The 12,466-nt window shown below is 40.2% G+C and overlaps 1 protein-coding gene across 6 annotated transcripts in view; it reads right to left on the bottom strand.

The window, feature by feature from the left end:
- arid1b (AT-rich interactive domain 1B) overlaps window positions 1–12,235 on the bottom strand; it is an 80,219-nt gene extending 67,984 nt beyond the window's left edge. For 4 of the 6 annotated variants that reach the window (XM_082148430.1, XM_082148434.1, XM_082148435.1 and 1 more), the window contains exons 1-2: window positions 11,010–12,234; window positions 5,255–5,443 (exon numbers count right to left, since the gene is read on the bottom strand). In XM_082148430.1, the coding sequence (XP_082004556.1) occupies window positions 5,255–5,443; window positions 11,010–12,023 (1,203 nt within the window). In that variant the 5' untranslated portion in view covers window positions 12,024–12,234. Of the gene's footprint in view, window positions 1–5,254; window positions 5,444–11,009 lie in introns of all 6 variants that reach the window. The other 2 variants (XM_082148431.1, XM_082148432.1) reach the window with 1 other exon arrangement.
- Window positions 12,236–12,466: the final 231 nt, after the last annotated feature.

Below are 12,466 nucleotides of genomic sequence, written 5' to 3'. Positions count from 1 at the left end.
CAAAATCAATTAAATGATTTTCAATTTCAATGTTAGAACAACAAATTTCACCCGAAAGGCGATGAGTTTGATACACAGTTCTTCATAAGTATATTTGACATTGTCTCCATTTTCCTCTGCCTTACAATGGTGCTTTTCCTCTGAGTTTTAATCTTTGTCTTCTTCTATTTTTTTGTACAGAAGATCAATATAAATAACACAGCAGGATTCCCCTGGTATCAGACCAGATGAACATCCAATTTCAGGTATGGTTGTAAAAACACACACACACACACACACACACACACACACACACACACACACACACACACACACACACACACACACACACACAGACACACACACACACAGACACACACACACACACACACACACACACACACACACACACACACACACACACACACACACACACACACACACACACACACACACACACACACACACACACACACACACACACACACACACACACACACACACACACACACACACACAATCCTTGGGTCATCTTGGGTCTCCTGGTATATAAAAGTCATTACAGGATCCCTTTCGGTCGAGAACACCGACAACTAACAGCTGCACAAATGCATGGCGCACCCCTCGGGTTAGAGATTACCCCAAAACTCTCTCCTGTAATGATCTCATTATGTGCTGGCCGCGTTCGGTGATGTCTTCCTTGATTAGTGCCTCTCCTACATTCCTCCGTGCCAGGAGGAGATTGCTGATTCTGATCTTTCGTTCTAAAAAGGTCACGTCCGTACCCAGGGGCAATCACAGGAGGAAACTGCTCACGACTGCTGTCCTGCTGATCTTGTGTCAGTATAGCTGACCAAAGATCAGTGTAATGGATCTGCAGGTAATGAAAAGAAAGTGGCTGAGAGCTGAAATAGCAGTTTGTGTTTCTAAGGTCCAAAAAGACGCTCAAGTATGTGAACTCAAACACTCGATTTCACGCATCGCTGTTTTCCCAATTTGTGTCAAAACAAGGAGGTATACAATAGCTGGAGAAGTCTATCTGTTATCATCACCATTCATCTCGATGGCAGTTGCTAAACTAGTGCCGTAGTTAATAATCTGTCAACCTGTTAATAGCTACCTGAATAATAGTACAAATTGATCACTTTCTTTCTTCAAATAATACTGAGTAAAAAAACGAATGTATGCGTAACTGCTATAACTAGGCCTGGAATTGCTACATTGCTATAGACAAGCAGTCAATAACATTGGCTAGTTAACAGGCTAGCATAATGCTAACAAAGCCATGCTAGCGATAGTGGTTTAGGTTAAAAAGCTAGAAATGTCAGATTTAAATAAATACAAATCAAATCTTGTATTCAGATTCAGATTGCAATCTCAAGCCTTCAACAATAAATTATTTTACCATGGCATTACAGTTTCAGTGGCTTGCCAAGCATTCACACCTGCGTTTACGTGAAGTGTGTTACTTGCTTAAGCCTTCACATTTTGCCAAAAGTTAAACAAACGAAAAGATTAGGTTAGAGTAATACTTTAAAGACAACATGAAACAGCATTCACAGTAATGTGGTAGAGAATTAAACATGTTTGGTTACAATACTACTGGTTTAATTCCCGACATTTCAGAGGCAATGGTGCTGAACTTAACACAGTCCAGCTTTCCAGTCTAAATTTAGAAGGGCAGTCTGTACCCAGAATAGGACGGCCCAGCCCAGCCAGACTGCCTGCCAAGCTCTTCTGACAGACACGCGCCGCATTAGACTGTCAACATCTCTGCTACACTGGGAGTGCTGTGGCTCCACGCTGACAGGCACAACAGAGTCGTTCCTTCTGCACCACACTCTGCGTTTCCCCTCGGGCCGTCACTATTCAGACCGTCGGCCTGTGGGACACTTCAGTTTCCTGTGGACTCAACAGCATGAAGAGCACCGTTGCTTTATCTTTTTGAGAGCTATGAGTCAGTGTTGCTAATTCTGGTAGTTGAAGGTAGCTGTGCATTGAAAGTAGATATCATAGAAGAATAGTGGAAAACCTCATGTGGCAGCCAGCTTGGGGAGTGTAAAAACATTCTGGTATGGTAAAAAATGAAGTATTGCCATCAGACAAGAAACACTTCTAGGCCCAAGCACTTTTTCTTTTATTTTTTTTTTATTTTTTTTGCCGATTGTGATGAAAGTATGTTGAATTCTGTGTTAAAAGGAGCTGGGATATGAGAGAGCATACACATTATTATTTAAAGACCCCATGATATTATTCCCATTCATTTCCTATTGCGGCCATTTTTGACCGCAAACAACACAAGTGACTTTTTTTAACAACAATTGTTTTGTTTTTTTTGTGGTCACATAGCAACTGCCGCAAAAGGCATGGAGTTTAATACTATTTCATTGAAAAAGCGATTTTTAATTTTAAGCTGTGGATTTTACCCAGAATAGGATTTACCCAATTGAAACAGATAATATTAATTGGTTCCAGGTCAACAACTCAAGTAGTTGGAGCAGCTTCATTTATCATCAACTTATCAACTTAATTTGATTTGTTATCAACTTAATTTGTGTTTGTTACAAATGATTAAATTCCTCTAACTAATATTGTTTGTTGGTTAAACAATTTCATTCAAAGTTGTCCTAACTCAAAAAAATGTGTTACGGTATCATTAAAAAAATCAATTCCCCTATAGAAAATATTAACTGAATTTTTACTTCCAGAGTTCTGGCTGTTGCACTTTGTTATTTGCTCTATTACTGGCCAAACTGGCCTTAAACAAACAAAAAAATAACGGAATCCATTTGAAATTAGCATTTTAATCACAATCCAAACAAAGATGCTACATATGTAGCATGAGCAGTTGTTTTTGATTTCAATTAGATTGTATAATTTCGAGATTTAAAGCAAAAACAGAATGGTCACACTTCAGCTTTGTGAAATGATGCTACATAAACAATACCTGCACAAAGCAAACAGCAGACGGACTGAATGGAAATGCACATTCACTCTCTGAGAGTAGACAGATGATCGTGTGTTTGAAGCAAAACCCAGCCGGTTCCGATCGATGGCCGGTCGACCGGTGCATCTCTAGACAAGGCCCTTCAAAATGTCATCCCACAACTTCCTGTTTCCATTGAAAATCTTTCAACACAGGACTAAAACTGTGCCTGTCAAGCCATTTATTTGGGTCCAGGGCTCGTCGTTAACGCTTGTCTGCTTGACCGGGACAAGTGGATTTTTTTGAAGGGGCAAGTGAAAGAGAATTTATAACATTTTCAACATATGATACAGTTAAGCAACATCACACGACCAAGAGTGGTCTTCCTGAATACCATCACGATTGAAAATGTGACAATGATTTCATACGACAGTTCAATTAACAAGTAGTTAATATTAAGTCACTTACATTTTAGATGTAATATTGACTGTTTTTGTACTATTTCAGCAGTGAAAATTGTTCCAATAAAAGATTACAGCAGAACCATTGCACATCTCACAGCAACACTCAGCTGTCTTTCATTACTGAACGATTCAGTGTTTTGAATGAATTGGTTGATTCAAATATTCAATGACCCATTCATAAACAACTGCCTCATTCTTGAACAAATCAGCTGTTTGAACGACTTAATGACTTGCCACCACCTACTAGCCAAATTTCTTATTTATATTTAAAAAAACAAAATTAAAAAAAAATATTTAATGTAGTTGTAATTTGTAAATGTTTGAATTTGATTGGTAACAGCCCTGTAGTGTCTTGTTCTTATTGAATTTATTGATCCAATTTAAGAATTAAAATTAAAGATGAAAAATAATAAGATTAGATAAAAATGCGCACAGGGTAAATATCACACAAATGCAGATTTAAATATGTCAAAGCTAGGGGTGCAACGGTACAGATAGCCCACGGTACGGTCCGTACCTCGGTTTTTGGGCCACGGTCTCGGTTCGGTTTCGGTACATGCTTTGTGCAGAAAGAGACTGCTATTTCATCCCAAAAATATGTTTTATTTTTCTTATGAACATAAACAGAATGTCACAATAGGAAGAACATCAATGTATGGAATAAATTAACACTCTAGTCTGTACTGAACAACACTAAGTAATACAACCTCTTCAACTATCACTTATATGAAATACAAAATGTAAACAAACACACTTCAAAATATTCAAGTGGATCCCAATTCCAAACCTTGATAACTGGTATATGAAGTGATCAATGTGAAAGAAAAAGTGCACTTTTACCTTTAACAAACATAAATTAGCTTGTGCTTTGAATAAAAAAAAGCAGAGCAAAATAATATAATAAAAAAAATACTGCATTCAGGATACAAAGTGCAATGTTATTTACTCATCCACTATTGAGAGATTCTTGTGCAAAACGATGAGTCTATCAACACTGTCTGGTGCAAGGCGAGACCGGTTGGCACTAACGATGTCCCCAGCAGTGGAGAAAATTCTCAACTTTTCAGAATGCCGCAAGCGCACCGTAGGTCACGTGACAAGAACCAACCAGAGCGCAGCTGATGGTTGCTTTAGCAACGACAGACGCCTCCGGAGCGCAACCGCCCTAGCGCTTTGGAAAAAGGAGAACGCGGCGCGCCTAGCGTTTTCTACGCGTTTTTAGGCGCGATATGTGAACGGCGCCTAAAGCAAAAACTAAAAGGATCAGCGCGAACTCAATGGCAAAACCGAAGTCCCGCGGGACACGAGGGTAGATTGTCCCGTGCAGGGCTGACCGAAGTCACCGAACGGTCCGGGATTTTACCGTGTACCGTTGCATCCCTAGTCAAAGCTGATAGAACACTGATAGGAATATGGTTTCAGAATAAATTATATTTACACCAAAAAAACAAGTATTTTTTCCAGACAAGCAACTTTTTTACTTGGACAAGTGAATGACTGATTTACTTGTCCGAAGGACAAGCACATGACAAGTCTTAATGTCGGGGGACACACTATAAGTGTAGATGTTTTTAAATTGTTAAATCTGTGGCACATTCAGCAGAATTATCCACAGGCCTGGTTATAAGTGATTTATTGTGCATTTAAAAATACCAACAAAGACCCTTTTTCACATAATTCGTTTCAACATTTCCTAATGCACGGAGCTCTACGGACTGAAGCACCAAGCGCATGACATTACGAGGGTGGTTCAATCAACCATGTAAAATAGCCTTTCCATGATGGTATCTGCAAAGCTTTTCAAGTGGAAGTCAAAGCTGCATGTGACAGTTGCATCTAAAAGGGACTTAACATTTCTTCTGCAACTGAAAATCATTAATTCTACCTGTTGCTGAGGGTACTGCATCCCTCCCATGCCAACTTGGCCACGCCCCTGCATTCCCATTGGGTATCGGTGAGGAGTGGGTGATCCGTATGGCTGTCCTGGATAAGATCCGCCCGGCTGAGAGTAGGGACTGTTGCCCATCCCGTACATCTGTGAACGCTTCATGGCCATAGGGTCCATTGGTGACACCTGTTGAGAAGGGTGTCAACACTTTACCATGAAGAACAGCAATAGTCATTTCCAACGTACGGTAGTCTGTCACACATTTATACGACTATTATGCCTGAGCAGACTGGAATACAAATAGCAATCATAAGGTTGAGCAGTTCAGTAAATGGAGAGATTCAGGGCAATGTGCCATCGACTGATATGGGGGGGGGTCAGGTTTTCTCTCAAGTGTCTCATCTTTGCCAGAAAGACTGAGAGCCATCCAAGCTAATCTTCTCATGCCACTGCCAAATTCAGGCCAATTGAAGCAGCACTTACAGAAAATGTGACCAATTTGAGAAAGCCTGGGAGGCCACTATAAATGAACATTTTGAGCGTCAGCAGTCATGCCAGAGTGCTGTGCTGTCACACACACACAGGCACACACACACACACACACACAATTTTCTCTGACTAGACAACTATATTGCCAAATTAGAGTTGCTCTAGTTTAGAGCAGAAGGAGTTTGTGCACCATTAGGCCATAGTGGAACATTGTTTCCAGGTCATTCTTACTCAAGATGCAGTTTACGGCATCAATGACAAGTCTACTATTTGATATGGTTATAAACCACTTTCTTCTATAATTTATTCTACATTGATGCACTAAAATCAAGTCCATCATTAAATCAGCAATCAAGAACAAGGTCATGCTATACTGTGTAAAAAAATTATTTAAAAAAGTCACAGCTAAATGACTTTGTTGGCATAATGTGCACAAAACAGTACAGCCCAGAGTGCTTTCTTGCTTTATAAAATGTTTAATACATAATTAATATTTTATTTAGTGACTAGAATTTCAACTCTGGAAAATTGCACAAGAATTGGAAATACTGCAAATAAATGATCACGAAATATACAAATTTTAAATACGTACACAACCATTCAAACTTTTGGAGTACCTTTTTTTTACTTTGAATCAGCAAGGATGCATTCAATTGACCAAATGCAGCTTTTGCTGTTATTTTGACATTTCTATTCCATCAAAGAATGTTGAAAAAAAATCATCACGGTTTCCGCAAAAATATTTAGCAGTACAACTATTTTTACCTTTGATAATAATAAGAAATGTTTACTGACCACCAAATCAGCATAAAGAATTGATTTCCGTAGGATCGTGTTACACTACACAGGAATAAATTACATTTTAAAATATATTAATATAAAAAGGTTATTTTAAACATATCACTGTATTTTTGGTCAAATCAATGCAGCATTGGGACTTTTCAAAACGTAAAAAAATCTTGCTGATGCCAAAGTTTTGAACAATAGTGTAAATGATAACAAACCATGTGTAAATGCATAAGGGGCAGTAAATAGCCAAAATACTAATAGTATTCTGGAAATGATATGTGTGTGTGTGTGTGTGTGTGTGTGTGTGTGTGTGTGTGTGTGTGTGTGTGTGTGTGTGTGTGTGTGTGTGTGTGTGTGTGTGTGTGTGTGTGTGTGTGTGTGTGTGTGTGTGTGTGTGTGTGTGTGTGTGTGTGTGTGTGTGTGTGTGTGTGTGTGTGTTAAAACCAGGAACACACCAAGTTAATATTTTAAAAAAATGTCACAGTGCTTGTAAAACCTTTCAGACAAATTAACATACTGGATTGGTGAATTTCTGTCACTAATTACATTTTGCATGGAGCCAGTGGCAGAGCAACGCACACTTGGAGTCCTGGGGAAAGTGCACCGCTTAAATGGGCTTCATGCTGAAGATAAGCCATTAACAATTCAAGTTATTCTCATAATGCCCTTTCTCTGAAAATGCAAATGAGTATAAATGTCAACATCATCCTCATGTATGTCTAAAGAATTGAAATCTGTCACACAAAACACAAACTCATTTATGTAATTCAACCAGTCTGCCATTTTATTTCAACCGCTGTTCCTGATCGAAGGCTTCTGTAAACATTCAGATTATATGCGTTTCAAAAAATTTGTGTCGCAACACTTAATATCATATTATATTAGATATTTGCACAAATGCAAAAAATTCACCAATCAGCAAGAAAAACAGGAACTATCCGTTTTATAAAATAGCATTTTAAGGAAGGTTATAACAACTACCGTAAAATTCCTTTAAAAATCATGCAACAATTTCATTCGGTAAGAAAAAAAGTTCTAACTAACACTAAAACGGTGTGGCTACATTGCTGGAGGTTATGTGATGAGGTTGACAAAAAAGTGACGAGTACAAACTACTCATAAGTTAAAGAAGTTAAGATACACGCTGCATCCAAAAGCGAATACTTCCCTACTATAGGCCTATAGTATGCGAAAAACAGTACGCCAACAGAGTAGTTAGTATGTTCGAATACATGGTAATTAAAAAAACAGTAGGCGAAATGTCCCCGGATGACCTACTACTTCTAAAGTGTGCATTCGATGGACACTTCACTACCCCCATGAGGCCACAAGAGAGGATTTATGAATGGAATTGAAGCGACGCAACTAACGCTGGTAGGTTACGAGACAGTAACAACATGGCGGATGTAGTACGTCCGAATTTCATTAATTTAATAATTAATTAATTGAATTACCCATATTCACATTTTCAATGTCCAATTTAGTCCAATTTTCAATGGCATTGTATATTACAAATAACTGAATAATTGTTAATAATTTGTGGTTTAAAACAACGTAATGCAATACAATTGTGATTTCAAAGAGTATTGTTTTGTAAACTACCCAAAGATAGCCTACACTAATACTCAAATATATATCTCAAACTGATTGTTTGTCAAAGTCAAGTAAGAAGTGTAAGAATGTATGCAACTTAAATTGGACACACGGGAGTAGTCGAAAATGTACGTTAAATTCACAGCACATGCAGTGATGGAGCTTGCAGCATTTACTGTGAACGGAGCCGCTCTGAGACACGACTCGTGAGCACAGTGCGCTTCGCTCTGAAACCCGCCAAAACAAACTAAACTATATACCTTATTTAAATAAATCATAGCTTTGCCGTGTGATAAGCAGCGCACTAAGTTATATCGCAAATTGGTTTTCTGTTAGATTGACAGATGCTTTGCCAAAGCAATGGTGCAAAACACAATGTTTGTGATCTTTAGGTTCATTACGGAATTGTGGCGGGACAGATTAGTCCAAGTAATTAATGGGAAACACTGATTGATCATTGTAATTAAAACAGAAATAGATATTTTATAGAGTGCAATAAAGCAAGACAATTAGTCAATTTAAAATCCATTTGTGCTTGAAGTCTTCGCTGCAAACAGCGTTTAATCTTTGGTTTACATAGATTATACAAAAATGTAACCTTTACTAGTCGATTCATGTGAAAAATTAACCCACCCGTCCTTTACGTAATCATCAGGCGATCCTTTCTCAGGAATTATTTTCCTGTTATCACTGTAAAGCCGCTTTGAAAATCTGTACTGTAAAAAGCGTTATATAAATAAAGGTGACTTGATTTAACTGTAAGCTGCAAGATGCGTGATATAAGCTAACAATAGATGGCAGTAATGCACAATTTTAGTTTGCGATATAATAAGAAGACACTGCGCTGCTTCAATACATTGCAGGTTCCTCAAAACGCAAAACTGAATGTCATGCTACACCGCTATTTGCTGGAAAAAGTAGTTAGCTACTGGAAAAGCTACTGGAAAAGCTACTAACAAAATTTTTTAGTTAAGTTAGTTGCATCACTACTTGCAGTTAGCTACTCCCCAACACTGGTTATTAACTGATTTCATTAACCTTTATTCCAAACTGTAGATTTATTTAAACTGTATAATTTGCCAAGGTAGATCCAAAATGCTCTCAGGGTGTTGTACAAAATTGGTCAAGAATGAATGGAAGGCGTGAGGGCTATCAGGTGTCTTGGCATCTCTTCCAGTCATGTTGCCTGTGCTCGCCTTGGGATTACCCTGGGCAATCCAGCACAAATGTTCTTCATGTGCCACTATGAAAGCATGGCTAATCTGCATGTGTGAAGGTCAGGACTGCTCATCCATACAGAGAAGGGCCCGCGGCCAAAAAGCATCTGATCGCATAAGATGCTGGAGAACTGAAAGCAGACAGCTTTTGCCACTTGCATATGATAAACTATAAACTCGAGTATTTAACCAGTCTTTTGTCAACAAATACAGATTTAGAAATGAATGAGTAGTACAAAATAGACAATATACATCAATTGCCACATATTGGTTATAAACAGCTAAACCCCCCCAAAAAACTTTCATCAATTTAATACATTTACACCAAACAAAACATTACAAGTGTTCATTGTTTAACTAAGACAAAACCTACAGCATTTAGCAAGATGAATATTAATATATGCTAAACTATTCCAATAGATTCGTCAGCTTTCCCTCTAGACCTGCATAAAAACATATTAAGCAGGAAAGTCAATTTATCACTGAAATCGAACGTGAAAAACTGTGATTTGGCCAGCTGGACTTTGAAACCCAAGGTTGTATCTGAAAACCAAGTTTGTTGCACAGCTAGACAACATTTTTCAATATTATAGTCTCAAAACTTAGTGAGCTGCAACCAGGACGGGATTTTAGAGCAGTAGGCTATATTCTCAAAACGTAGTGAGCTTCCTACTTAGAAAGCAATTACGGGTCTCAAAAACAGTCTCAAAACATAATAAGCAGCCTAAATAGTCAGCATTCTACCTAGACAAATACTATGACATTATATCTCAAAACCTAACGAGCTGTCTAGGTTTTGAGATACAGCTTTTCTATTCCGCCGTATAATATCTTTACACTTCAATGGTTTGCGTTTAGGAAAACCAGTAACGTTACATATAATGTTTTAAAAAATATAGCTAGAGAATGTGAGGTGAATGCGAAAACATTTATTAATTCCTGCATAATGAAGTGAAGACAGACGGGCGCAATGGCGCTAACACCAGCTAACAATGCTAATCAGTAGCGCTCTGCGCTGAAAACACCGTCTAGCTCTTCGTTTCAGACAGACAGTTCTTACTGGCAAACATACGTTGAAAACGACAACGAAATTTCATCCGGGCAGTATAACTAAATCACACAATCGCTTTATTCCACTTGACATCTGGAAGAAAACGCGCTAGCAGCGTATTTGTATTTAGCAGCGGCGCAATGCTAGAACGTTCCGTAAATTTGAATGGCACCGAACGAGCTCTTATTCGAAACCACGGCTAATAATTTATTCAATAGCATGACATTAATTTCTCGGTAATGCTTCTGTGATATTATACTGTGCGTATGAATACAAGCAGCCCAGTATATGTGATCGTTGTATCGGGAATCTCTTGTAACAGAAATGAAGCCTCGGCGCAGGCTAACTCATGCTAACACCGTTAGCACAGTCACCTTGGGCAGAACTTGACATGTTCTGCTGCCTGTCAACATCCACATACAAGACCAAACCCCGGGATAATCTTACCTACACTAGGAGACCACAAACCCGGCATGTTATTTCACCATTCATATACATACAGTGCGTTCAATAAATATAAAAGCAGGACATTGAAAGCTAATGTTCTGGATAGCATCAGGCCACAGCTAGACCTGATGCAAAGCTTGACACATACGTATGCTAAAACGCTCACCTGAGCTCTGCTGTTCCCGTTATTCCCAGGACTCATGGACGGGATGCTTCTTTGTTGTGCCCCCCAGCTGTGGCTGGCAGCGGGGCTGTACGGGGAGCTCATGTCTTTGCCCAAACCCATCCCAGACTGCTGCTGCTGTGGCGGCGGGTTACTGTAGTCTTGATAGCCGCTGCCATATGCCCGCATCATCGGGCTCGGAGATGTCAGGAGCTGGTTTAGCGTGGGTGTCGCTCCAGAAGGGTGCTGTTGGTTCTGTCCGGGAAACCTCTGAAAGCCCCCAACATTGGCACCGGGAGCCGGGGCAACAGAGGCCATAGCAGCCTTGCCATGACTAGCAGCAGCAGTGGGCGAATTGGTACCAGGGCCCATCATGTTCCCCTGCCGCGATGGGCTCATCATACCGTATCCAGCGCCACCGTACCCCGGCCGGTAGTTGGGATAGTGGTTGTATGGATTATTATGGTACCCTTCGTGGGAGTTTTGCACTTGATCCATGTTGCTCGGTGCCTGATGCATTAAAGCCGTCCTAGGGCTTTGTTGTCCGCCATGTTGATCAAAGCAAGGCCCTCCTCTTCCATTCCCGTAATAATGATTCAACTCAGAAACTGAGCTGCTCCCGCTTTGGGACGCGTTGCCGCCGCCGCCGCTGTTGTTGTTATTGTTATTGTTGCTCGTTGGTCCAAAGTTGGAGTGCTCGTACCTGCTGCCCATCCGTTCCCCCCCGGGTTTGGACGAGCGATCTTCCTCGTCACTTGTATTCAGCAAACGCGGATGGCGATCGACCTGCGTCTCCAAAGCGTTTTCTTCCCCTCCATCCTGTCGATTCCCCAAATCTCCGCGCACGGGTGTGGGTTTGATGCTGTTGTTGTTGTGGCTGACGGCTCGCTGCTGCTGCTGGGAATGAGGGAATGCGTGTGACTGTTGCTGTGGAGGTGTGCGATGGAGAGGCGAAGGAGGGGGATCTCCGCTTCCAACATTTTTCACTTGATGATTCGCGACCAGACCCGTTTCCATGCTCAGAGTCGCGGTTAAATAAGCTGAAAAGGTTGTAGGTTGATTTCCAGCGTTCGTGTTTTCGCAGAGGCTAGAGACGCATGCTGATGCCCATCTACATTATTCATTGAGGTAGCGCTGCTGTACCCATCCACTGCCCCACATCACACCGATTCCTCCTCATTCATTAACACCGTTAGATTTGGGCTTGGAGGAGCCCTTTCCACGGCTGTCCTGTCATGTCAGTGGAAGGCTGTGTGTGTGTGTGTGTGTGTGTGTGTGTGTGTGTGTGTGTGTGTGTGTGCTGGGCAAGTGGGCACGAGCTGTGAAAACGATTACTGAGGCATTGAAAGAGAGAAATGTGACGACAGTTCGTCTTTAACTGGTGATGTTTGGTGACCACAGACATTAATATACTTTGGTATTACAAATAAACTTTTAAATAAAGTCAAAGTTCCAATTCC

This window comes from Leuciscus leuciscus (assembly GCF_965113295.1).
Source record: "Leuciscus leuciscus genome assembly, chromosome: 19".
In the NCBI taxonomy this organism is placed as follows: domain Eukaryota; kingdom Metazoa; phylum Chordata; class Actinopteri; order Cypriniformes; family Leuciscidae; genus Leuciscus; species Leuciscus leuciscus.
Note: the sequence above shows the minus strand (reverse complement) of the source record. Positions and strands in the feature narration are given on the sequence as shown.